This window comes from Podarcis cretensis (assembly GCF_951804945.1).
Source record: "Podarcis cretensis genome assembly, chromosome: 2".
NCBI lineage: Eukaryota > Metazoa > Chordata > Lepidosauria > Squamata > Lacertidae > Podarcis > Podarcis cretensis.
Window position 1 is genome coordinate 1,557,529 of NC_137171.1, and position 26,084 is coordinate 1,583,612.

Below are 26,084 nucleotides of genomic sequence, written 5' to 3' on the forward strand. Positions count from 1 at the left end.
CAAGGAGGGTCAGAGCTGGAGTCTAGCAATATCTGGAGGAAAAAAGGTTCCTTATCCCTGACTTAGAAAATAGCCCCTTGTCTTGAGAAAGGAAAACACATCTGCTTTTAATCAAACAGAATCCTAGTTACCAAGCAAAAGAACAGGGAAGCCATGAGGTCATCTGCGATGTTTTTGTCATTCCAGAAAGCCAACAGGCAAGGAAACCATCCCGGAAGCCTTTCTATCTAGCTTTGAGTTCTGTTTTTGCACCTAGGCAGTCTTGGCTTGGCTGGTGTCTCTCGAACAGCCAGCTGGCACAAAAAACAGTGGGGCAGTCACACGCTCTGAGGATTTTAATACAGATTGTTAGATGATACAATAACACACACGCACACACGCTCACAGATAAACACACATATCCACTTGGCGCCACAGCCTGAGATACAAAGAAAAGGCATACAAATAAAGGCTTTTAGCACCAGAGTTTGAAGGGAGGTCAGTGCCAAGGGATGAGTGTGGGACAGCACAGAAAACAAACATTTCAGACTTTTGTCCTGCGTCCACTCTCAAGGAGCTTTGGTCAACAGGAAGCTGGCAGACATTCAGGTTCTTTGATAGTTGGGAACTAACTAGCACCATATCATCACCCTTCCACAGAAGGACAGGAATGTCAGAATCGCTAGCCATATCTTTGAGGCATCTGTCAAAAATGGGGAGAGGGCCTAGAGAACAGAACCCAGAATTCTTCACTCTCTGCCCAGCATGGACGGAATGATAGACAAGGGTGATAAGGGGATGGAGAGCTTCCTCTTATTTCCTATTCCTAGCATGAAAGTTCACAGCTGGGATTATTAGAAGGACTAAAAGTGGGGGTGGGGAATACCCAGCCCCCTCTCAGCTCCCCAGACTTTGTGTTGTGTGCTACATGGGTACCATCTGGCACCAGAACAGAAATAGACAAGAGTTAATAATGGTCAAAATGGGGCACAGACTCCAAGCATCTAGGCATTTCTTGGTTGGGGGGCTGGGCCCCTCCCTGTCCCACTAGTCCCTAGAAGATCTTAAGAGGTTCTGTTGGGCCCAAATTATCCAATCTAAGCTGGATACCACTGTCATGCCCAGACACATATCTTTCAGTTAAACTGAGCTCAAAAGGGAGAGCATAGAAGCTCTGGATCACCTACGATCAGTCCTTAAGTCTTGGGTAAAATTCAAACCTGAATCCTGTTCTGTGATCACCCAAGGAAGTCTTCCTTTCCCCCTATTCAGTTTGCACTGTGCCCATGTCCATTCACGGGAAGCTGTACAGATAGAATGGTCCTGAAGTCCCAGGTTACAAGATACTTTGGGCAAGGTCTTAATGCCCCTGGGAACTTCATTTGGGGGGCACGGGCAGGAGGTCAGCAGTGTGGGATGTGGTCTCCATTGCCCCCATCCCTGCAGGTGGCCAGTGCTGAGCAGTCAGTCCAGTGCTTCACTAAGGCGGCATAATAGCACCATTTGTCGGGGCTGCAGAAAGGGAGGGCCCTGGCTCAGTCTGGACCCTGCTTTGCTCCCCAAGAGTCACAGCCCCAAGGGGACCTTGGCCGCATAAATAGGAGGCTGTCATCTGGTTAAATACAACGGCAGGTCTTTCCAGGGCTGGCTCATCTCCCACGCCCAACTTCAGGGAGAATGGAGCATTTTAGCTCTCTCTTTCCCCAGGGGTGGTTCCACAGTCTAGAGGGAGCTGTCCATCTTCAGGCTCAGCCGCTGAAGCAGACAGGCCCAAGCTCAAAGCCGAACTTCTGGTTGGTGTCCCCAAAATCCTGAACAGCCACATCGGCCAATGGAAGCTGCTCCACGCGTTGTGTCACAACCTGCAGAACTGTCCGCTCCTGGCCTTTGCGTACCTGGAGGAGTAGAGAAGAGAACGTCAGGAGCCAAATCTTGGGGGAGGTAGGGGGTGAGAAGCCTGTGTAGAAGCCCTGAGACAGGAGTAAGGAAATCACATGACAATGCTGGAAGAGCACATCAGTGGGCAAAGTAGCCACGTTGTGGGTGCTTGCTGTAGGGAAGTTGATTGAGGAACAGAGGATGACATGGTTTCATGGTTTCACTGGAGGTTTTGGGAAAGGCAAAAGAATTCTCTTAGTCAGAGAGCCATAAGATCACTGAGTTAAGGTGGGGGGGGGGGCAAGCAGGCAATGGCCTTGAACCCACAAAGACAAGGCGGTCTACTCAGAGAGACAAGGGAGAAAGCTATCTAACTATGGAAATAACCAGTGTCAACACACATGCCAGGGCATGTATCTCTCACTGAGAAGGATGAATTGTAGAATTGTAGAGGGGGAATATGTGAGCCTTTTCCTGGGAGACAGAGCAGGCACATCCCCATGAGGAAGAACACTAACAAGCAACCTTTCCATACAGAGCGAAGGACAGTTTGTGACATCACCAGGGAGTCCACCAATCATCTCCTTCTGCTATATTTGCAGGCCCAGGAATTCCAGGCAACAACTGCCAGCTGGCCGAGGTTTCAGAATACAAAACAGATCTGTTAAATCTCAGGCTGTCAGGAAGCTTTAAAAAACCCAGGACACCTGCCAGATGAGGAGTTGACAAGCCTCTAGACAAAGCAGCAGCCAAGAGAAAAGAAAGGTGGGGCCTTTGCCTTGATTTTATCCCTGCAGAGAAATTAAGGCTAGTTACAAAAGTGGTAACTGAACCCTGTGTCTTGACTGTACTGCTTCAGACTGCAGGACAGGGTCATGTCTTCTTTTCTCTTTCCATCTATTTATCTTGCAGGGTTTCTCTAGAGCTAAGCCCTCTGACAAATGCTTTGAGTCTGCCATCAAGCAGAGCACAACAGAAGTCAGGCAGTGGGTGCGGTGGGGGGGGGGGTGTGACTTCCTGCTCACCTCAAGCAGCAAAGGTTGTTTGGCCAGACGGTAGTCTCACTTTGCCTTTGTTGTTCAAGGTGTGCGTGCAATTAAGGAAGAGATTGACTAGAGCCCTATTTATATGAATCCCTGGGTATTTCAGCCACCCCACTCTGCTAATTACCATGGGCCATTCACAGATCACCTTGTTGCTTTAGACCAGGAGTCAGCAAGCTTTTTCAGCAGGGGGCCAGTCCACTGTCCCTCAGACCTTGTGGGGGGCTGGACTATATTTTTTTTTGGGGGGGGGGAATGAACAAATTCCTATGCCCCACAAAAAACCCAAAGATGCATTTTAAATAAAAGGACACATTCTATTCAAGTAAAAATACGCTGATTCCTGGACTGTCCGTGGGCCGGATCGAGAAAGCGATTGGGCCGGATCTGGCTCCCGGGCCTTAGTTTGCCTACCCATGCTCTAGAGAACTGTGCACTTCACCCCCATCGCCTAATGATGCTTAAAGGCAAAGGTATCCCTGACCATTAGGTCCAGTCGCGGATGACTCTGGGGTTGCGGCGTTCATCTCTATAGACAGAGGGAGCTGGCGTTTGTCCACAGACAGCTTCCGGGTCATGTAGCCAGCATGACTAAGCTGCTTCTGGCGAACCAGAGCAGCACACGGAAATGCTGTTTACCTTCCCGCCGGAGCGGTACCTATTTATCTACTTGCACTTTGACGTGCTTTCGAACTGCTAGGTGGGCACAAGCTGGGACTGAGCAACGGGAGCTCACCCCATTGCAGGGATTCGAACTGCCAACCTTCTGATCGGCAAGTCCTAGGCTCTGTGGTTTAACCCACAGTGCCACCCGCATCCCAAATGCTTAGTGATATGTTATTCTAAGCCAGGATTGGTAACCTGTGGCTCTGCAGCTCTCATCTAGCACCAACCAGCAGAGCCAATCTATCATACTGAAATACATGTTTAAACATTAATTTTCATGCAGATATTTATAATTACTGGAGAAATGAGATGGAAGAGATCTAATTGGTAAACACATGCAAAATTGAGATGGACCAGAAAGTGAGCTGCCCATCCATAACAGTGACCCTCCCTTTGCAAGTCATGGAGCTCCTCCCAAATCCTGGGGTGAACATCAGGAGGCCCCAAGACCATCTCCAGAGATATATAGGGAAAGGCAAGCCTGACGTAAAGACATGGTCACAGTGGAGCAGAAGGCCAACAACTTACCTGGCAGCCATCATATAAGGCTCGTACAAGGGCTTCTGTGCTGTTGTGCATCAGCTCCACACCATTGAAGGCAAGAAAATGCAAAGCCCGAGTGTGGCTGTTGGTGTCGGCCTCATACCAGGCAGCCACATTTTGGCAGAGGAGGGTGAAGTTTTGGTGTGCAATGGCACTAAGCAGGCGCAGAAATGTGAGCTGGGTAACCTGCATGGGGTTGCCATCTGCATCCACATAGGAGAACTGGTAACAGAAAGATACAGGGGTGGCCCGATTAGGCCAAATGGTAGAAAGCCGCTGTATACTCTTCCTGCTATGATTATCCCCACCCCCCCAAGCACACCTCCTGGGGATCCACTTGGGGATTGATCAAGGGAGATCATGGGAGACGGGGAGAAGCACTGCATGGCCTTCTCAGACTGCTTCCGGGAGTCATCAGGGGTGGCAAAATGGAAGGAAAAGCCCTACCTTCTTGCCCCTCTTGAACGTGCTGAACCAGCTTCCTGGTTGCTCCTTGCTCCAGGCAGCGAGTCGCACCTAGGGGCACAGGTTGCATATTGGTTTCTCATTTTAGGACTTTGAATTCAGGTTCCTGAGCCATGCATGTATATAAAACCAATCCTTTGCATAGACCTTTCAATGAACAAACTACTTTACAATCCTTATTATATTCATCGAGTCCTCATTCTACTTGTTCACAACACACTATGACCACAGCTTCTGTCCTTTCCCTCGGCCATCCCTAATGATACTGAGCACAACTACTTACTGCCTCAACTTTCTTGTCAGGAAATAAGCAAGTTTCCCCCCCAGCTGTGAAGTTGCAGAAAACTCTGAAGGCATCCCGGCTGCAGCCTTGGTTTGGGTCAATCCAATATTCACCTGAAGAACAACAAACGGACAGGTGTCAGTGCAGGAGAGGCCAGGGAATCCTTAGGGGATGATGATGTTCCCACTGCAACTAGGAGAAGTCAGAGGCCTAAATGAATGCTTGGAGAGTATTTCAATCCCAGAGTTTGTTAAAAGAATCCATGACAGGTAGGTAAAAAGTTAATATCTGCTTTATCTCCTAGATGACAGTCTTCTAATTTTAAGGCTACAAGTGTGGACTGCAACAAAATGCTGCAGTGCAGAGTGCTTCTCTCCCAGCCACTCAGTCATACCCTTTTCCAGAACACTCCATTCCATTTCTATCTCCTATGTTTTCCATTTTCTTCCTTCAGCAGCCAGCCAGCTTTCCATGGCTACTAAGCTTGATTAGTCCTCTTTGATCATTGAGGTTCTCCCCTCACTAGGTGTTTCTTTTCTGCACTCCCATGATAAAAGTGTCTTTTATGGATGTACAGTATTTAAATTCACAGGAAAACTGACATAGCGATTGTGAGATTTCAGGGAGGGTGGCTGGGTCATCACATTTGGATGAATAGCTTTGTTACAGTGGGATGTATTCAATCAAGTTTTATGCACAGTACACCCACTGGAATGGCCAAGTTAGGTCAATTAATTTAAACTGGTCTACTCTGAGTAAAACATAGTTGACTGCTACCCAGAGACCCCTTTTAAATAAATTTTCCAGTGTTGGCTCATGCGAGGCGGTGGTGGGCTACCTCTTTCCTCCACCTCTAACCCCCCAGCACCCTGTCTGGTATTTTGCCATGGCTCACACTCTAGTGAGAGCTATAGCTGCCACATTTCTTCTCTCTGAGCCTTGCTGGGAGTGGGCAAACAGGGAGGCCAGCACAGCTTTTGCTTCAAGCCACCATAAGCTTGAATTTAAAATACTGGATGGAATGCAAGGGCGGAAGATTGCTAAACCTCTTCCCTTGTAGCTGGATTTAAACAGCTTTTTTTTTTTTAAAAAAAAAAAAGTTTAAGGACATGCAACTACTGCTAAGGCAAGCACCATACTCCCAAACCTGCTTGGGGTGGGGTTGGGATTGCACCAACTTGGAGAAATCAACCTTGAAGCTGGGCCAATGTTTCCTAGCCCAGATACCTTCCCTAGCCCTGAGGCACCTCATTTCTTGAAAATATCCAAGAGACGTCACAGTGGTTTCAGATGTGAGCCTTTGCAGGAGAAACCACCCACAGAGTTTTCAGAATCAGCCTTCTCTCTGATATGTTAGTTTTGTAGGTGTAGGGATTTTTCTCCTGCCCCGCTCTCCCGTGGGGATATTTTTCAATCAGGCAATTCCCCCCTGAGTCTGAAATGGGATTACTTATATAGCACAATCAAAGTGCACACTTTGCAGACTAATGAGAAGAAGGTCCCTGCCCCCACAGCATTTGTAATCTAGCATTCACCACGGGGGAGGCAAGATAAGAAGGCAGGAACAATTTCCTCCTCCTTCCTGCCAGGCTGGAACTGCAACAGGTACAGACCCACTCCCTGCTCCCTGTTTAGCCCTGGTTATGCCCTGGACGATTCTTCATCTCACCATCTGTGAGGTGGGGGTGGCAAAACTGAAGCTCCTTGCAAACCCGGGCTGGGCTCTCCTGAGTGCCCAGGGGACACCGCATTTGCTCCACTTCGTCACGCAAGGAGCTCAGGGCTGCCAGGACCTCTGCCATCCCTTCAGCATCGGGGTCGGCATCCATCTCCCTGGGTGCATCTCCCTGATCCCTGAGCTCCCAGTCGCGGCGGCTCTTGCGGCCGCTCTCCAAAGGCAGGGGCTCCCGCAGCTCAGCAGGTCGACCCTAGGAGTGGGGGAACCAGAAGCAGGGAAGGTGTGACGTAAGGGACAATGGGAGGGGGGAGGAAGCGGGTGGTGGTGGTCCCAGGATAATCCCTTCCTCCTGATTCTCTACCGTCACTCACTGGTGGCCCTGGGGGTCCTGCAGATCCTGGATCACCTTTTGGTCCAATAGGCCCCTGCAGGACAACAGAACAGAGCCTGAGCACAAATTCAGAACCCCTTCATCTCAGTACACATAGGAAACGCCTAATGGAAATGGTAGGGGGAGGACCACTAAGGCCCTGTTCCTGAACACTAAAAACCCCACTTGGCTCCCAAACTTTGGGTTTTGTGCCTTTGTTCTCATAAGGTGACAGACCTGCATCTAGGATGTACTCATGTGGCAATTCTAGCCATTCCCAGGACTGAATGCTCTTGCATACAACAGTATTCTTTCCACAGAGAAAACTAGACTGGAATCCTTCCATCCAATATCCAGTTTTCCTGGTGAAGGGTCTCAATTCATTTGCAATCATGGCAGCTTCAACCAACAGTGAATAGTGAAATCTTGCCTTTAGAAGCTGGGGAGGGGAACTAAGCAGCATTCCCATGAGTAAGGATTTCAGTGTCCCCGCCCACTGTTTAGATTTTTAGACCCTTCCTATGGCTACTTGAAGCATAATAAATTATATACCAGCCAACCTATGCAATGTGGGTACATTTATTCCCATGATGTAGGCTGAAGAAGCCAGCTCTTTCTACCACTACATGCAGCCCTGGGGCAAGTTCCCACCTTCCTCTGGCCCACAACACCTGTTGGAACTGGAGCCACTCACCGGTGAGCCTTTGCTGCCTTTTTGTCCCAGAGGTCCCTGAGGAGATAGAAAAGGGGTGGATGAGTGAAAGGGAGCTTGCAGGGCACCCTGTGACTGGTGAGATGGCCCCAGAAGCAAGGAGGGGGTTGTGCATCAAGGGGGATTAGGAAGTGCAGAGGGGTCAGGGAGGAAGCATGTTTTAATGTGGCGGCGGAGCAGAAATGTTGCAAGGGAAATGCATCTGTATGAATAGAGAGGGACATTGGAACAAAGGAGAGGCACCTGGGAACCCATAAGAATGTGAAGACTGGCAGACATGCATTGCCCTGGGGAAGAGGATCTGGGTACCAAACAGGGCCTCATTTCAGACATCACTTTGGTGAGGTTCTCTTGAGGAACATGTACAGAGATCTGAATTGTCACGCACTGGAAACTGACAAGAATCCAGGATGAAGAGGTTGGTGGTGGTACTTACTGAGAGGCCAGGAGATCCAGGTGGGCCTGGGGGCCCAAAGGGTCCAATGATTCCCTGTTGAGGAGGAGACAGCATCAGCCAGAGTCCCTTTTCCCAGCCTTGCTCCCAACCCCCCTCCATCTGAACGGAGCTCCCATCTACTCACGGGGTCGCCCTTGGGGCCTGGTGTTCCCTGGTTCCCTGGCAGCCCCTGGTCACCTTTCTCACCCATCTCACCTGGGGGGCCAATCAACCCAATGAGTCCTGCATGACCCTAGAAGGAAAGAGGAGAGATTTAGGAAGTTAGGGGGAGGAGCCAGTTGCTTGTTCCCACCAGGAAGCAGGTGCTGCTCACACTCACCTTCTCTCCTTTGTAGCCGGGATCACCTTTAAGGCCTGGGAGCCCCGTGGGACCCTGTGAACAGAAGAAGAGCTGCATCAAGAGCTCATCTGAGCTTCTGGACTCAGTGCAGGCCACAATCCAGTCAGGAATCAGTAGGAGGGTTTCAGATCATTTTGCCTTTTTATCAAATTGATGTGGCTGAAATTTGACTCGCTTGACATGATTTTTCATCCATGATGGCTGCTTCACATGCACAAATCATCAGCTCACAGCTGCCCATGGCTATGGGAATTCAGTCCAACTCGGTCCTGGCCTGTAGCTTTAGTAACTGCTCAATCTGAATGAGCAGCTGCTTTCCTCCCTTGCTTTTTTCACCACAGATGCCCAATGCTCATAATATACAAAGCAAACTTGGGAAACTTATTCCACTGCCAGGCTGCTCTTTACTGTAGTTCCAGGAATATGCTTCTAGCACTGCTCTCCCCCCACCCAAATAAATACCCGTGAAAGACCCTTTCTATGGTGGATGGGGCTTAGTAAAGGAGTAGCATGGAATAAACAGCTTCCATTTTAAGAGTTCCAGAAGAAGGGAAGCTGTTGTCCGATTGTCCTGCCCTGGACCCTCCATTTCCTGCCACTCACCACAGGCCCCGGTGGCCCTGCCTGGCCAGGCGCTCCCAGGAGACCTTGTTCACCCTAGGGGAGAAAGAAGGGCAAAGTGAGAGACCACAGAAGGAAGCATTATGCAAAGAAAGACACTTACACAGCTTTGAGCCCCGCTGAAGGCGGGGAGGGAGAGACTACAGAAAGCAGGCCTATGAAGTCATAGCAGATATAGTGGGGTTGGCATGGGGATGGATGGATGGAGGAGACAATTTCTAGTCTGTGCCCTTTCTGGAGGCACCTACTATTTCCACACTAATCTGCAATTCTTTAAAAAAACCCACTTCTCTATATACATAAAAATATGTATTTAAACACATAATGTTAAACTCCCCCCCCTCAAAATATACATTTTGAACTGCATTTTTTATATGTTTTAGAGCCAAGAACTAAGCTGGGATATTCAGGAAGTGTGAAAGCTGGTAACTGCATCCTTATCCACACATTAGACTGGCAGTTGCAGATCAGGTCAATTTGTATCGGGATTTGCAAAGATTGTCAATTAGGGATGCTTGAAGAACTGAAACACACAAACAAAATATACAGTGGTACCTCGGGTTACATACGCTTCAAGTTACAGACTCCACTAACCCAGAAATAGTACCTTTGGTTAAGAACTTTGCTTCAGGATGAGAACAGAAATCGTGCTCCGGCGGCGTGGCAGCAGCTGGAGGCTCCATCAGCTAAAGTGGTGCCTCAGGTTAATAACAGTTTAAGGTTAACAACGGACCTCCGGAATGAATTAAGTACTTAACCCGAGGTACCACTGTATCTCTAAATAGGCTGAAATCTAAAGAAGCTCTGTGTGTTTGTGTGTAAGGCAACTACATGCACAGCTGGAGCTTCCTTTGCCATTTTTTCACTGCTTCAGTTCCATCAAGCTGACAAAATGAACTGCTTTAAAAAGAGAACATGGTTTCCTTATTCGTGCATCAACATCTCTGTTGAATCACTGCCTGCATCTGAAAGGGATCTAACAAACTACCTAGTCTGTTCACTCCTGAAGACTGGGATTGTCCCAAAGTAGGGGTTCTTTCTTCACCCCTCCCAAGGCACCTTGCTCATTGCCAAAGTTCTCTTGGCATTAGGGAAATGCTGCTTTTTCTTTTTTAAAAAAGAAGGTAACTTAACTTCACCTGCTGCCTGGAGTTTAAATATAATTGTTTCTGGTCCTCTCTGAAGTGAAAATGTTGAAGAATAGTTGTCCACTCTCTTTGTTGAAAAAATGTTTGGGGTCTAGTTTTCTAATTACTTTCATCCTTTTCCCAGACATTTGTTATCAAGTGAAGGAAAATACTCACAGCAGGACCCGGAATTCCACGTAGACCTTCTGAGCCAGGTCGGCCTGGGGGTCCCTGCGGACCCACAGGCCCCATCTTCCCCAGGGGTCCATCTGTGCCAGGCTCCCCCTGTAGACGGACAGAAAGGGAAATATATCAGCATTGTTTTCCGTTCTGCCCAGTATTGGATGCATGCAGGCAGCACTGTTTTCATTCCCCTGCAGTTTCTCTTCTGCCCAAAGCTGTTACTTGTCTCACGGTCTGTTGTGGCAAAATTACATAACTGATGTATTCACTGGAGTGATTTCCATTCCATGCAGTAAGCGGTCACCAGCACTTCCTACTCCCATTTCCAATCTTTGTCAGAATTCTCCAACATCCCTAATCAAAACCTAGAGGAGGGATGCTCAATTAATCCAAGACTGATTCAGGTTTCCAGCAGATGCAAGATGCGCCACACAGCAGTGGCTGGTTTTGCACTATTATTTGAATAGTTATGTATCTTGAGTTGAGGGACTGAATTCCACAGAGGGAAACAGAAGGAAAAAAACAGTGGGGAGGAAACCCAGGACAGTGTTCTCTCTTACCTTGGCTCCTTTCTCACCCTGTCGACCTTCACGGCCAGCTGGCCCAAAAGGTCCCTGGAACAGAGAAAGAGAATCACTGCATAAAATGGTTCGATGAGCAACTTTCCTCCCCTCCTTCTAGAGAAAGATTGAAGTCCTATTCGTTCTCAAAGTCCTATTAAATCCAATTATGTTCTGAACATATGCTTTTTCAAAAAACATACAGTGGTGCCCCGCAAGACGAATGCCTCGCAAAACGAAAAACCCGCTAGACGAAAGGGTTTTCCGTTTTGGAGGCGCTTTGCGAAATGAATTTCCCTATGGGCTTGCTTTGCAAGACGAAATGTCTTGCGAGTTTTTCCGACTCCCCCCCCCCCCCCGTTTTTCTAAGCCGCTAAGCCGCTTATCCACTAAGCTGATAAGCCGCTAAAAGCCGCTAAAAGGCTAAAAGCCGCTAAATAGCGCTAATCCGCTAAGCCGTCAATGGGCTTGCTTCGCAAGACGAAAAAACCACTAGACAAAGAGAATCACGGAACGGATTCTTTTCGTCTTGCTGTATTGTCACTGTATTGTCAATTAAAAACAAACAAAGAGGTCAAATGGAGCGCCATCTAAACCTTAGTGGAAACACAGGGAATAGATACAGGAATACAAATAAGAAAAAACAATGATGGAATTATAATGATAGAACTATAATTAGTGATGAAATTATAGTGATTGTCCGCACATCTATTTCTCTTGAATACATTTCCTAACTGAATTCCTGGGGTCTGTTGGTTTCTAGAACTACTCAAGTGATACTAGTCCCTGCCCTGCCCTTAGATCATTTGGGCTATGTTACTAGGTTCTAGTGCATGGGAAATCAGGATGGGTGATGAGCTAAAGTTGCCAAGCAGCAAGGGGGCCAACTTGAATAAAAAAATGGGGGGGGGGGCAGGTAAGCCTTGCCCCATATAATAGATCACATGTCATCAACATCATCATCAAAATGTTTATTCGGCTTTACGCCCATCATGAAACTCAACACAACAAAAACAAATCAAATAAAACAGCGGACTCGTACAAGCCACAAATAGTATAACACAATTCACGTCTCACAAGGACAAATATTGGCCATTCATAAGAAAAGATTAAGATTAAAATAAAAAAAAATTTTTACACTACACTAAAATCAATATCCGATGTCGTTATAAAAAATTCTTATAGCTATCAATAATCAGCTAACATTCCATTCCGTCTCTTGTACGAGAGGACGGCTGTTAGGAATTTAGCAACCTGTAGGGACGCAGGTGGCGCTGTGGGTTAAAAGCCTCAGCGCCTAGGACTTGCCGATCGAAAGGTCGGCGGTTCGAATCCCTGCGGCGGGGTGCGCTCCCGCTGCTCGGTCCCAGCGCCTGCCAACCTAGCAGTTCGAAAGCACCTCCAGGTGCAAGTAGATAAATAGGGACCGCTTACCAGCGGGAAGGTAAACGGCGTTTCCGTGTGCGGCTCTGGCTCGCCAGAGCAGCGATGTCACGCTGGCCACGTGACCCGGAAGTGTCTCCGGACAGCGCTGGCCCCTGGCCTCTTAAGTGAGATGGGCGCACAACCCCAGAGTCTGTCAAGACTGGCCCGTACGGGCAGGGGTACCTTTACCTTTACTTAGGGTAATATAAGGATCCACATCTTGAAGAACCCAGGCAAGCTGTAGTTCTACTGGTTTGTCAGCCATAGGCTGGATTATGGAGTTTAGTATGCTAGCACGGACTGAACTGTACAAAGGGCAGATAAACATAACATGATGTAGAGATTCAGATGTTTTCATTTCACAAGCACACGTTGAAGGGACTTGGCCCTTAGTGAATCTATGTCTCAGCACGTTTGTTGGAAAGACATTAAACCTAGCTCTAATGAAGGCATATCGGTGAGACGCGGCCATAAGCGATGTTAAGTAGGACGGAGTGCGGTAGATAGGGGTTATGCCGAAATTTAACGGCGAGCAGGCTCCACCACCAGCTACGAAATTTTGGTATAGCTCCGCATCATCCAGCCTTTGATTTATACACCTTTTTGCCACATTTAGATCCAGTTTGAGCAATTCAGTGGGCGAGATCTCATAGGACAGCAATTTGGCATGGATTTTTCCTGACCACAAATTTGTGAAGTCATCTCGCCACATGCATTGAATGAGATAGTGGTTCGGGAGTTTATGCCATAGGGATATCCAATAAATCAAAACTCTCCTCCATATAACTAACTTCACTGACGGGATCTTCATTTCTAAGCGAATAGCCGCATTACTTACGCATGTTGGTAATTTTAAAAGTCGGCGTAAGAATTGGCTTTGAAGTGACTCTAATGGTGAGAGGTTTGCAAAGGCAGCCCATAAAGGTGCAGCATAGGCCATTGTGGCCATCACTTTGATGCTATACACTTTCAGGGCCGCAGGGATGAATAAGGCCCCCTCAGAATAGAAAAAACGAAGGAGGGAGTGTGATAGGGCTTTTGTCTTGTTTTGAAGATATTCAACATGCGCTTTCCACCCTAAATTATATTGAAAGTATATTCCTAAATATTTAAATTTGTGTACTTGTTCGATTTTCGTGCCCTCCAGTTTCCATGAATAAAGTTTTCGACTCCTTGAAAATATCAGTACTTTGGACTTGGTGAGGTTGATAGACAGATGATTAGAATGGCAATATGTCGCAAAAATCTTTAGTGCCCTCCTTAAACCCACTCTGGAGTAAGAGAGTAGTACAGCATCATCTGCGTAGAGAAGTAAAGGACAACGGTAATCTGCTATACGAGGGGTATGGATAAATTTATGTGAGACAGCTAATGGGTTCCTCATATCACTGATAAATAAGTTAAAAAGAAGCGGCGCTAAAATACAACCCTGGCGTACACCCTTATTTACTGGCACTGGGTTAGTCAGGTCTCCAGCAGGGGATAATCTCACCCTGGCCACGGACCCGGCATGAAGTTGGGAGATAAGCCACAGGAGCCGTCTATCTATTCCCCAACTGGCAAGTTTATCCCATAGTAATTTCCTCGGGATACTATCAAACGCAGCTTTCAAATCTATGAAAGCTGCGCAAAGTTGGCCCCGTCTAGGTGTCGAGTATTTCCGGGCTAAGTGATAAAGTATAATTGCCTGGTCTGTTGTGGATCGGTTTAATCTAAATCCAGCTTGCTCATGTCCAATCAGGTCAGCCTCAACTGACCACTTCATCAACCTTGCCAGCAAAAAACGGGCATATATTTTCCCAATGGACGATAGCAGACTAATATTCCGATAATTCCCTGGATCACGGGGAGGGCCTTTTTTGTAGATAGGAATTATAATGGCCTCCTTCCACATTCCTGGAATTAAGCCTGTGGCATTTATTGCGTCGAATGTTTTAGCTAAAATCCCTGCCCACCATGCAGAATGAAGCTTTATAGCCTCAACAGGGACCAAATCTGGCCCAGGGGCCTTACCAGTTTTCAGCTCAGCTATCAATTCTAGGATTTCAGCAGGGTCGGTATTGGGCCAGACGGGAAGGGGATTAGAAGGTCTCCAATGAGTGGCCGGAGCTTCTACCACAGAGAAATATTTTCTCAGGAACTGCTCCCATGTAGGGGCCGGGATCACCGTTAAGGGATATTTCGTGTTTCTTCCCTTTATTAAGGACCAAAATTTCCGGGAGTTATGAGATTTTGAGGCAGAAATTATAGTCTGCCAACGATTTAAATGCCATTCCCGTTTGGCCGATTTCTGGGCCTGTTTGTATGCTTTTTTAGCCAGGGAATAAGATGGAGGAAAGGCCGGAGCGCCGGAAAGTTTATAGTCATTATATATTGAATGTAAATGGAGTCTGGCTAGCTTGCAAGCAGAGTTGAACCAAGGGGCGCCAAATTTAAAATAATCGTTTTTAACTCCATGGGTTGGAGAAGTAAAAAAGCGAGTTAAAACTTCTATCAGGCAAGAAAAAAAATTCATACAGGTAATAGGATCACACGGGACTATTCCTACATCCGGCTGGTTACCAGGAAACTTTTCTCTGATAAAATCCATATATCTATGAGCAAGGGCAGGGGACCATCTAGTCCCCTTTATTTTAGTGGACGACTCCACAGTCACCGGGATTGGGTGGGAGCGGTCGAGCAACTGCCAGTCAACACATAACTTGGTTGTCAGGGGGAGATGGTCACTAAATTGGGCATTATCAATTTTAAAAGAGGTGACTTTCAAAAATAAATCCCGGGAAACCAAAACATAGTCGAGAACACTGTTTGATTTTAACCCCAGGTGGGTGAACTCTCCTGGTATGTCTGGATGCATATCATTTGAATGGTAATGCCTATCAACTGGGGGTGGGGCTGGCCCCCTCAAATATTTTATTGAGCAGCCAAAGGGACCTCATCCCCTAGGAGTTGACTCCTATGCCAAACAGGCAGCTTTGAATTTGACTGGCAGTCCCCCTACTCCTGGATAGATAACCACAAGTTCATGAGAGTCTTGCAAGTCCTGAATTAGGTGACAAATAAGTAAGTAATGTCAAGCAGAGAGCAACACAATGGCACCCCTATTGCCAGTGGGCTATTCAAGAAGGTTGGCACTATTTGGATTAGGAATCCTTAAATGCAGGTTGAACCTGAGGAGACAGGTCAACCTTCTAGTTATTCACATGACCAGTTGGTACCAGAGACCAGAAGGCTCCCAAGCAGTCTGGAAGATGCAAACAGCTACATAAAAAGGCAAGTGATCTTTAACTGGACAAATGTAGCATTCAGGGCTTGGGACTTTAATCTTGACTATCTAGCCCAGACCACCCCACTCTAACAGCTGCTCTGCGCCAGCACTTCCTCCTTGCCTTTGCTGGATAACTGAGCATGGTCCTGAACCTACCAACCTCTAAATCAACACCACAGTCCTTGTCCAGGGTCTCGTGACCTTAAGTTTTCCATCTATTCTGGAACCTACTGCTCTCAGTCTTACTTGGAGCATCAACTCCTCTCAGATGTATGAAATACAAAGGATCAGGGCACAGATTGTGTGGAAGTATATGTATATTGTGTGGATGTGGCAGGAGAGGAGGAATGAGCACACAACACCAGAGGCACGGCCAATAGCCCTGCTCCCTCTTCCCTGCATTAGTGGGCACTACGCATGGCAGGGAAGAACTGAAGAGGGCTCTTGTTTTGGATATATGTACATAAGTATTATTTAATCTACCCTCAAATTCTGTTTTAGCTGCCTTACAACACACACCCAAAAAGTAATTAAATGAAAATGCAAACCAATGTATCATCTGAACAGTCTTTTGGTAACAAACTTTAGAAGAAGACCAAATGTACAGAGACATTAGCATGGATTCCAAGGCTGGATCCATGACCTGTTTCAGCAAGAAGCTCTGGAGCTCTGCACTGGAACTGGAACACCTTTTTTGAAAAGTTTGTTTAGTAACATGTATTTATTAGGCCAGGATTCTTTTTTATGTTTTGTTTTGTTTTTGTTATGGACTAGATCAAATTCTTTATGCGGGCATGCACCTGATGTGCAACAGATCCACACATCTACACAAGATGAAATTGTCTGCCATTGTGCAGGTTTCCTCTGAAACCATGAGATATAGGAGCATGCTGTTAAACAACACAGCCCAAATCTCACGAGTGATTTCTTCAAAATCATGCTCCTGAGTTCAATGGAGCAGCCTCCCAAGTATTTATACATATAATTTCAACCAAAAATTTAAATCCTTTGGCATTTATTTCGAAGGTGTAATCTATGTAAGCAATGTAAATGAGAATGTGCAGCTTCTTAGACTTCCCTCTCACTGGAAAGGCAGCCCCAACGTACCCTCTTTCCTGGTGATCCAGGAGGACCTGGCTCCCCAGAAGCTCCAGGGGGTCCCTGAAAATAAAACAGAGTGGATTATTATTTCAACCACCACATCATTCAGGTGAGGGATTTCTGGTGGCAGAGACAGAAAATCTCTTGTAAAATCAGCACAATCCTCTACATGTCAAGTCAGAAGTAAACTCTATTGAGCTCAATGAGACTTACTCTCCAGCAAGTCCCATTGCCAGTGTCTCTGGGAGTGCCACTGTGTGTAAGGGTACCAGAATGTTGAACTTGGACTTGGAAGAGCAGGGTTCAAATCCCCCCTCAGCCATGAAGCTCACAGGGTGACCTTGGGTCAGTCACCATCTCTTAGCTTAATCCAGGGGTAGTCAATCTTTTTATCCCTATTGCCCACTAACACATCTTTCTTGATGGTAAAATTTCCTTACCGCCCACCAGTGCTCGATGAAAGGAGGATTCAGCTTGTACCATAGAACCCCCTACTGCCCACCTAGAATCCTGAAACGCCCACTAGTGGGTGGTAGGGACCAGGTTGTCAACCCCTGGCTTAATCTACCTCACAGGGCTGTCGTGAAGATGAAATGAGGAGGAGGAGAACCATATACACCACCTTGAGATCCTTGGACAATAAAGGTGGTACATAAATGTAATAATTAAAAAAATAAAAAGAATGACAGTCAGTTACCACATGAAATGATATTATTTGCCTTTATATTTGCACCAGCCCTAGGTAACAGTATCAAGCAGGTGTGGGAAAACTTTAGACCTCCAGATGTTGCTGAACTACAGTTCCCATCATCTCTAGCAAGCATAGCCAAGGGATGATGGGTATTGTAGTTCATCCACACATGGAAGGCCAAAGTATCCCCACCCCACACCTAGTATAAAGTGAGAAAAAATGCAAAGAGTGAAAGCTTCCTACATCACAGATATTTAAACTCTTTGATGAATGTCAACTCATTGTGTTTCTTTGGGTAGAGTAACTATGAAGCAAACCAGTTTAACTATGCAGTGAAGCAATACTCAATGTATGTCACAAACTACAGACAGGTGCTGTTTGGCTCCTGACCATAGGGATTTTTTAAGAAGCCAAACAACAACATAACCAATGTAGGGTAATATATCTGCCATACTCACTGGAAGTCCAGGATCCCCTATATCACCTTTCTCACCAGAAACTCCATCCAGACCCTGAGCAGAAGAAGACAGAAGCGAATCAGAACCTATCGATTCTCACCTGGGAACAAATTGCTTTAACTACAGAGAACTGCAACAAAATGTTGCAGCATTGAGTGCTCTAGTTCAGGGTTCCAGAACCATTCCCTCATCCCTCAGTTTTCCATTTTGGTTCCAACTAGCCAGCATTTTGTGATCACCAAGCATGCTCAGATCTCCCCAAACGCCCCCCCCCAATCATTTTGATATTTAAGTTTTCATCCAGTGCTGGAAACTGAAAAGTAATGTCTTCAAGACTTTTCTCATTCTCCCAATAAACTGGGATCCATCACCCAAAGCCAGATACCAAACATGCAGTGGCTCCTTTCAAATTCAGATACTCACTGGAGGACCAGGGTCTCCGGATGGGCCTGGGTCACCTGGGAATCCTATTGGACCCTGCAATGGAGGGATAGGAGTGGTGAATACCAGACTACAAAAAGCACCAGTTCTCTAGAGAGGAAACCTAGAGAAGTCCGGATGGCACACAGGGGTGAATCTACTATGAAACTAATGGAAACAACTATAGTCCACATTGGTTTAAAAGTGTATCATGCATGTATATTATTCTGTGAACCACCCTGAGATCTTGTGATAAAGGTGGTATATAAATTTGGTAGGTAAATAAAAATAAAATACATAACATTTCCCCAATTTTCATCCCCTCCATAACTCGAAATTTATAATGCATAGGAATTTTTTATCCACATCAGTGACTTTGACATGTAAGATAATCCAGTACAGCAATTTTAATCAAAATCAGAAGCGTAGTCATTAATTAAAAAAAAATCCAAAAAACCCCTGTGGTGATCTGTTGTTGAACAACCTAACAGTGGTTACCCAGACCTCATTGCTGGTTTCAAAGGGGCCCCCATAACAGTTCAAGTTTCAGGGCCCCAGAAATGCAGGTCCGTCACTGATTGCACAGTTCACTGGCTGATGGGTAAACATACATTCCTGCCTTGGATTGTTCTGTCTTGTGCCAGAGGTAAGAACAAACGGTTCTTTTGTCTCTTCTAGTATTGTTCCATGGCTCTTCTCTGAGTGTCTCTTTGAAGCTATAACTCTGCTCAATGGGCCTCTGTGGTGCCAGTTTCATTGGAATCTGTTATGATCATAGGACTGGGTGATCAGCAGGGCCAGGGAGTTTCTTTGCAGCTCTTTGGGAGCTAAACTGACACATCACTGAAGAAAGTAGCCCTTGCCATTTTTCAGTTCCGAAGTCAACGACTCACCAGGTTCCCCTTGGCTCCATCCTCTCCTGGGGGGCCCTTCTTTCCAGGGGGCCCTGCAGCTCCGGATTGGCCAGAATCTCCTTTTTCACCAACATCACCCTTCACCCCCTGCAAATTCACACAGAGAGACGCCAATCAGATGGGGATGGGATTTAGGATGGGAACAGACTTTGCAAAAGCAGCTTCTCATGCTGCTCTTTTAATCTTAGTAAAGAGAGTCACATCTCTGCTAAGTGACTCAGCCACAGTGATTTATCCAGCCTTAACAGAATCTGGGTTGGAGCAGACATACTCCAGGAGAGCTCCGGGGAGGGGTATTGCATTCCCCCCCCCCCCGTTTCTCTCCCAAACTCACTTGCCGGCCTGGCTCCCCTGGAGGTCCAGGGTCTCCTGCTTCCCCTGCTTCACCCTAGAAGAGGAGAAAGAAATGGAAATCTCAGTCCAGTCATGCTGCTCTCCAGTTCCAACCTGGAACGGCTTTTCAGAAAATGTGCACTGACATATTAAAATCCCTCCATCAACACAATTTTAAAAAATGAAAAGACCCAAGGACCTATTGACACCTTTTCTGGATGCTCCTTTTCCTATCTGATAGGGTTGTAAAGTAATATAGTCACTATTCTATGAGCTGGTCTCTGCTAAGAGAAGGACGCATCTCTCAGGACTCATCCAGGGCTTATGTTGTCCAGCTAAAGCTGCTCCTGAGCACTCAATTGGAGCAAGCAGCAATTGGGATTTTTCCCAGATTGCCATTAGTTCTGATATTTCGCTAAAGAGCTGGTTTTTCTTTGGAAAGGAGCAGGGCAAGGGGGGGAAACCACTCAGACCCATGCCCAGAAAGTGCGGGTCAAGCAGGAAATGGCTCAGTTCCCATTTCTAGCCAGAATGACATGGAAGGAGATGTGATTTCTCTGATCTGTTTCAGATGCATGATTTGGAAGGAGATTGCACTTGCATTCATGCAAAGGGAGCTTCTTGTGTGACTCTGCAAACACAGCCTTCTGTCTCCAAACAAACATTCAAGAATTGGGGCTCTGGGATCAGGAGGACTATATCCTGAGGCAAGTTTCAGCCAGAGCGCTATTCACTTTGTAAACTGAGCTTGGCTCTTCTGAGAAAGTTTTCCCTATCTCCCAGTTTAATTATGCACCTCATGACCCCCAATTTGCTCTATGATTTTCTCTCCACATGCCAGCATTTAATGCACACACATAATCAACACTTACAGCCCCTTTAACACCTCCAGCTTTCAAACAGCTCCCACTTTGTGCCTTCCTAAAACTTACTGCATTTTCTCTGTCCTATTTAACCCACAGTTCCCCGCACCTGGCAAAATACTCTGCTGCTGGAGAGAAGAGCATATCTGCATGTGCTGCTGGTGAAGAGTCCAGTCATCTCCTTCCCTTACACATTGAAGGATGCCTTTCTTGTTGCTTCTACCCCCAGTATGCAAGCACCCTAGAGAAAAATCCCATGGCTCTTCCAATGCTTCCAGTCCCTGAACTCACCACAAAGTTCAGAGAGCAGCTCTCATCCCCTAATATCTTGGCTTGGACTCACCTTTTCACCAACAGCACCTGGCTGTCCCAGCCCACCAGGTTGCCCCTGTGGGCCCTGGAATGAAAAGAGACACATTAAGACAAAAGCACACCTTAGACCACCACAGTGGCCTCCCTTGTCAAATCTTATCACCTGTTTGAACAGTTCAGGACTTTCCCCACCCACTAATATTTAACCAAATATTTTCCATCCTGCAACTTAACTCATTCACTGTTAGCTTCCCCCTCAGACTCAGAGAAAATAACCAACACTTATTATCTTTAGCCCTGTTTCAATGTGATGATCAATATATGCAAAATATTTCCTAACCCTGATACTCCTCCCTATGCATACAGGTTGTGGTATAGAAGTTGGAATCATTTCATTCTTTGCAGACACTTCTGAGTCTGGGCACTTGCCTAAATGCTCTTGGAGGTCCTCGAGAGGTTACTTTACATGCTATTTTATCCTATTTATCCTCAACAGTTGCAGCTAATGAGACCTACTGGGTGTACTCCTCTGGTGGTATCATCTGTCCATCAAATGAGTACAGCATAGGCATGTGAAAAGACATTCTTGGTGGTGGGGTGGATTTTTATTTTTATGTATTAAATTTGCTTAGCAGTGCTACTGATAAAGGGGAAGGCTGATTTTTTAAATCATTAATTATTACTATTAATTAATAATTATAACTATTACCTTGGCTATCATTTTAGTTATATGCTGGGTTTATTGGCAAAATTCACTAATCTGATTAAATTATTTGTTTTCTACCTTTAGATCCAGAGAACCTTCAAGAACCCATGTTTTATGGTTCTGTTTATATTGCAGCTAGAGCTATTAGAATGATGGCATAAAAACCCAATCAGTAAATACCATGGTAGCCACCCACCACTTGATAATGGTTTGAAGTTGTCATTATAACTTCATTTAATAGTCAATTACCACACATCATTACCATGTAGAGGATTACTCATGCTGTGATAAGTACATCATAACTATCATGTAAGCAGAACGTGTGACCTCACCACAAGGAATCAATGCACTCAGAGCATAGGATCATAGAACTGTAGAGTTGGAAGGGGCCCTGAGAGTCATCTAGTCCAACCCCTTGCAATGTAGGAAACTTTTGCCCAACGTAGGGCTCAATCCCACAACCCTGAGATTCAGAGACTTGTGCTCTCCCAACTGAGCTATCCACATCTCTTTTTTCTTTATAGAATATTTATTAAAGTTTTCAAAAATAATACAATAGAAAAACCAAAAAGAAAAAACAACAAAAATACAAAAATACAAAAATAAAAACAACCAAAAAAAAGAAAAACACATAGAATTTCCGTTACTTATTTTCTTTTAACTTATTTTCCAGACCTCCTCATACCTCCCTTTCTTGTATTCCAATTGAAATTGTTCTATAGTACCTGGAAGTCAGCCCATCCGGTCCTGAAGATTTGCCCAACTGCATATTTTGGATGGCACCTTCTACTTCCTGTTCAGATATTTTATAGTTCAACATCAATTTACTCTCTTGAGAAATTTTTTGTAATCCATTTGTCTTCAAAAATCATTCTATATCCATTTCTTTCTGTGGCCCTTGCGAATATAGTTGTTTAAAATACTTCTGGAAACAGTTTCTAATCTCAGTTGGGTTATGTATGTTCTTTCCTTCCACTTCTAAATTTGTAATAGTATTTAATTTTTGTCTTTTTCTCATTTGCCAAGCCAGATGTTTCCCACATTTATTCGCTGATTCAAATGTCTTTTGTCTCATTTGTTTAATTTTCCATTCTATTTCTTGATTCATCAATTCCATATATTGTGTTTGATATAGTTTTATTTCTCTCAAGATCTCCTGCGACTTTGGTTTTGTTCTCAGTTTCTTTTCCCCTTCTTTTATTTTCTCCAAAATTTTGTCTTTTTTCTCATTTTGACTTCTGTTGTATCAAAAACCCTCTCATAACGGCTTTACTTGCGTCCCAGATTACTCTTTTTTCAACCTCAGTGTTCATATTTATTTCGAAATAGTCTCTCAAGGTTTTTTGGGCCTTTTTGTAAACTTCTTCATCTCTAAGTAGGGTGTCATTCATCCTCCATCTGAAGGAGCCAGTTGATATTTGTTTCGTCTCCATCCTTACAGCATTATGGTCAGAGCAAGTTTTGGGGCAGATTTCTACTTTATCTTTGGTGCCATTCCTCTAGTTACCCATATTTGGTCAATTCTAGTCCATGTCATCTTGGCTTCAGAAAAGAAGGTTCCCTCTCTTCCCAAAGGGTTCTTTATTCTCCAAATGTCCACCAAGTCCATATTATCTGTCATTTCAAAAAAAGTTTTTGGTAGTCTACCATCTTTGGTGACTACCTGTCTTTGTGCCTTGTCCATGTTTGTAGATACTACTCCATTCATGTCCCCCATCAAAATCAGATTATAGTCTAAATGATCCATTAAGGTCTCATGCAACTTCTTATAGAATTCAGATTTCCCCTCGTTCGGTGCATAAATTCCTACAATCAAAAATTTCTCTCCTTGAAATTGAATTTCAATTGCCAAATATCTTCCTTGCTCATCTTTAAAGATTAATTTCAGTAAGAGTCTCTCCTTTGCGTATATCACCACTCCCCTTTTTTTGACTTTGTCAGATGAAATAAACTCTTGTCCCAGTCTCTTGTTAATAAGTATTTTCCTATGTAACCTCGTTACATGTGTTTCTTGTAAACAAATCAAGTCCAATTGTTCTTTTTTTAATATATGAAAAACACTCTTTCTCTTCCGAGGGGAGTTGAGACCATTACAATTCCAACTTAGAAGTTGCAGAGCCATGGTGGGGTTACTTCGCTTTACGTCCGACTGCTCCAAGTAGCTGTTCTTGTTCTGTCGGTGGTGTCTCTTTCCCTGGACTATGGAGTCCAAATGATAAGTTTGCAATGTGTAGTATTCCTTTCTCCAGTGCTCTTGGATCTTCTCCAGATTCAGCTTCTTTTTGTAAATCTTCTCCATAGTCTTTCAGAAACCTATCTTTATCAGCAACTGTTCTTATTTTTATCTTTCTTCCTTTAAATCTGAAAGATAGGCCTTGGGGAAATTCCCACCTAAAGAGGATTCTGTTTCTCCTCAGTAGGGCAACTAGGTCTCCGTAGTTGATTCTTAAATCCAGAAGATTTAAGATTTAAATCCAGAAGACATCTCTGGCATGTGACACAACAGGGGTAGATTGAGGTTGATACATGCTATGTTTTGCTTTATTATCTGTCCTGCCATTTTATGCAATCTATGGGGTTTTTGTTTTTTTGTTTTTAAATCATACAATCAATTCATAGTATTCCAACCACAGTGGTATCAGAAATCCTCACATCCTTCTCCTCAGCCCCTGAGCTCAGCCTCTACAGAAAATCAGAAACAACAGAGTTCCACCCATCCAGCAAATTCTGGTCCATATGCTGGTGCTCCCACCATTCCCCAGGGGAGGAACGAGTCCAGGAAATGTCTAACCAGGGTGTTTCGATTGATGAAGAGGCCCTTTTCCATTCCAGCTGGTCATTAAGAACTACAGTGTAACTTTAAGAATGCATGCCTGAGTTTCCTTGTTTTCATCTGCTCTCCTCAGCCCCCTTTCCCTTTATGTTGAGTCTTTTAGATTGCAAGCCTGGGGGGCTAGGACTGTTTTATTTTTAACTACTCTTATACAAGCGGTTGTAAGAGTCTTATAGGCTAAAGAGTGGTGTCATCATGAATAAATAAATTCTGCCCCATCTTGCTTTATATAGATGAAAAAAATGTTACTCACATCGCCCCCACTGGGACCCTGGGGGCCTCGGGGCCCTGGAGCTCCTGGTGGGCCCTAAAGAGAGGAGAGAGAGAAAGAGAGAGAGAAAGAGAGAAAGAGAGAGAGAGAGAGGATGAGATTCACAACGAGTCACAGGCAGATGACTCGCGGGCAGGTTTAGGTGAAGCAAATGACTCTTACCATTGGGCCAACATCGCCACTCTCGCCCTTCTCCCCTGGCGGCCCTGGCATCCCCTGTGAAGAAAGGACCCCCCCCCCCAACAAAGTAAGCAAGTGTAAAGCATTTCCACCATTCTGCTGATGTTCCACTAGTCTGGCTAGCAGGCACATATGAGAGTTCAAAAGCCATAATCTAAGTACTCAGAATTCAAATGTGAATGCTTAGTTTTAAATTTCAGAATTTATATCAGGGTTTTTCAATCTGGGGAGAAATTTCAAATTTGGTGGAGAGATGTGTGTGCCTGTGAATAGTTAAGGCCCTTGTGGTAAGATTCAACTGACTGAAATCCTTTTTTAAATACAGAAATTAAAATAAGAAATTTTGAATTTTTACTATTGCAAATATAATTTTTTCAGCAATCCACAGTTGTGAAACCATTTATTTAACCCTCAACGTTTAGAAAAACAAAATATTTTGAATTTCATGGAATTCACTGAATTTAAAATTTCATACAGAAGTTTGCCTTAGCTTTAGTCACAGTCCCAAGTTCCCTACAAACCATTTCTAGATAGGCTTGAAACCTACTGAACAATATGGGATACAGAACTCCTCTTGCCGAAATACAATTTATTAAATGTGCCAATACGAATGGAAGTCAAAAACTCTGTAGCTGCTGATAAGCTATTAAGATCAAGAATGTAATTGGGATCAAGATTAAGAATGTAATTGGATTAATTAAGACTTCGGAAGCAGGATGAAATAAAATCATCTCACCTTGAAATCTAGCACACGGGAAGTCATACAAAATTTATAATTGGCTTTATAATTGATATATATTTGAATCTGAATTGTAATTTGAGATTGATAAAATGTGGTTTATATTGGATTTTAATAATCAAAAATTAATAAAAATTATTTACAAAAAAAGAGAAAGAAACCTACTGAACAAAGCTGGGGAAATCACTGACTTTCATTCTCACTGCAGGAGCTCACTTAAGGAGAGGCCCAGTTATTCCAAGGTACCCCCAATGAAATAGTTTCATGTTGTCTAACCCCTGGCTCCGGCACTCACTTGTAAACCAGATGGGCCACTAACACCTGGGAATCCACGGGCTCCTTCATCTCCTTTCTGGCCAAACATGCCCTGCTGCCCTCGGCGCCCAGGTTCTCCATCCGCTCCCTGTTAGCAAGACACCATGTCAGGATTCCCACTGAAACAGAAACACCCTCCATCTCTCGTTAGTAGAGCCAAAAAGTTGGGATTACAGAAGTGGGAGGCATCGCACTCAGCCAAGCCTCTAGTTTTGAAGCATATGGTGATGTCCACTAACATCAATCAGAGCTGCTTAGAGGTCCTCTGTTGAGTAAGAAGTATTTTCATTTTGTTAAAAATAATTTTAAAAACTCTGTGACAGATGAAAGAAAATGGTGATATGGGAGGG

General features: G+C 44.9%; 1 protein-coding gene across 7 annotated transcripts in view; it reads right to left on the minus strand.

Moving 5' to 3' along the window:
• Positions 1-320: 320 nt before the first annotated feature.
• COL5A3 (collagen type V alpha 3 chain) overlaps positions 321-26,084 on the minus strand; it is a 142,441-nt gene continuing 116,677 nt past the window's right edge. For 6 of the 7 annotated variants that reach the window (XM_079967786.1, XM_079967785.1, XM_079967789.1 and 3 more), the window contains 22 exons: positions 25,715-25,822; positions 24,663-24,716; positions 24,483-24,536; positions 20,722-20,775; positions 19,517-19,570; positions 19,162-19,269; positions 18,272-18,325; positions 17,849-17,902; positions 16,706-16,759; positions 10,906-10,959; positions 10,340-10,447; positions 9,018-9,071; positions 8,394-8,447; positions 8,199-8,306; positions 8,054-8,107; positions 7,600-7,635; positions 6,907-6,960; positions 6,527-6,785; positions 4,858-4,970; positions 4,557-4,625; positions 4,095-4,331; positions 321-1,874 (listed from right to left, as the gene is read on the minus strand). In XM_079967786.1, the coding sequence (XP_079823912.1) occupies positions 1,728-1,874; positions 4,095-4,331; positions 4,557-4,625; positions 4,858-4,970; positions 6,527-6,785; positions 6,907-6,960; positions 7,600-7,635; positions 8,054-8,107; positions 8,199-8,306; positions 8,394-8,447; positions 9,018-9,071; positions 10,340-10,447; positions 10,906-10,959; positions 16,706-16,759; positions 17,849-17,902; positions 18,272-18,325; positions 19,162-19,269; positions 19,517-19,570; positions 20,722-20,775; positions 24,483-24,536; positions 24,663-24,716; positions 25,715-25,822 (1,941 nt within the window). In that variant the 3' untranslated portion in view covers positions 321-1,727. Of the gene's footprint in view, positions 1,875-4,094; positions 4,332-4,556; positions 4,626-4,857; positions 4,971-6,526; positions 6,786-6,906; positions 6,961-7,599; positions 7,636-8,053; positions 8,108-8,198; positions 8,307-8,393; positions 8,448-9,017; positions 9,072-10,339; positions 10,448-10,905; positions 10,960-16,705; positions 16,760-17,848; positions 17,903-18,271; positions 18,326-19,161; positions 19,270-19,516; positions 19,571-20,721; positions 20,776-24,482; positions 24,537-24,662; positions 24,717-25,714; positions 25,823-26,084 lie in introns of those variants that run through there. The other variant, XM_079967791.1, reaches the window with a different exon arrangement.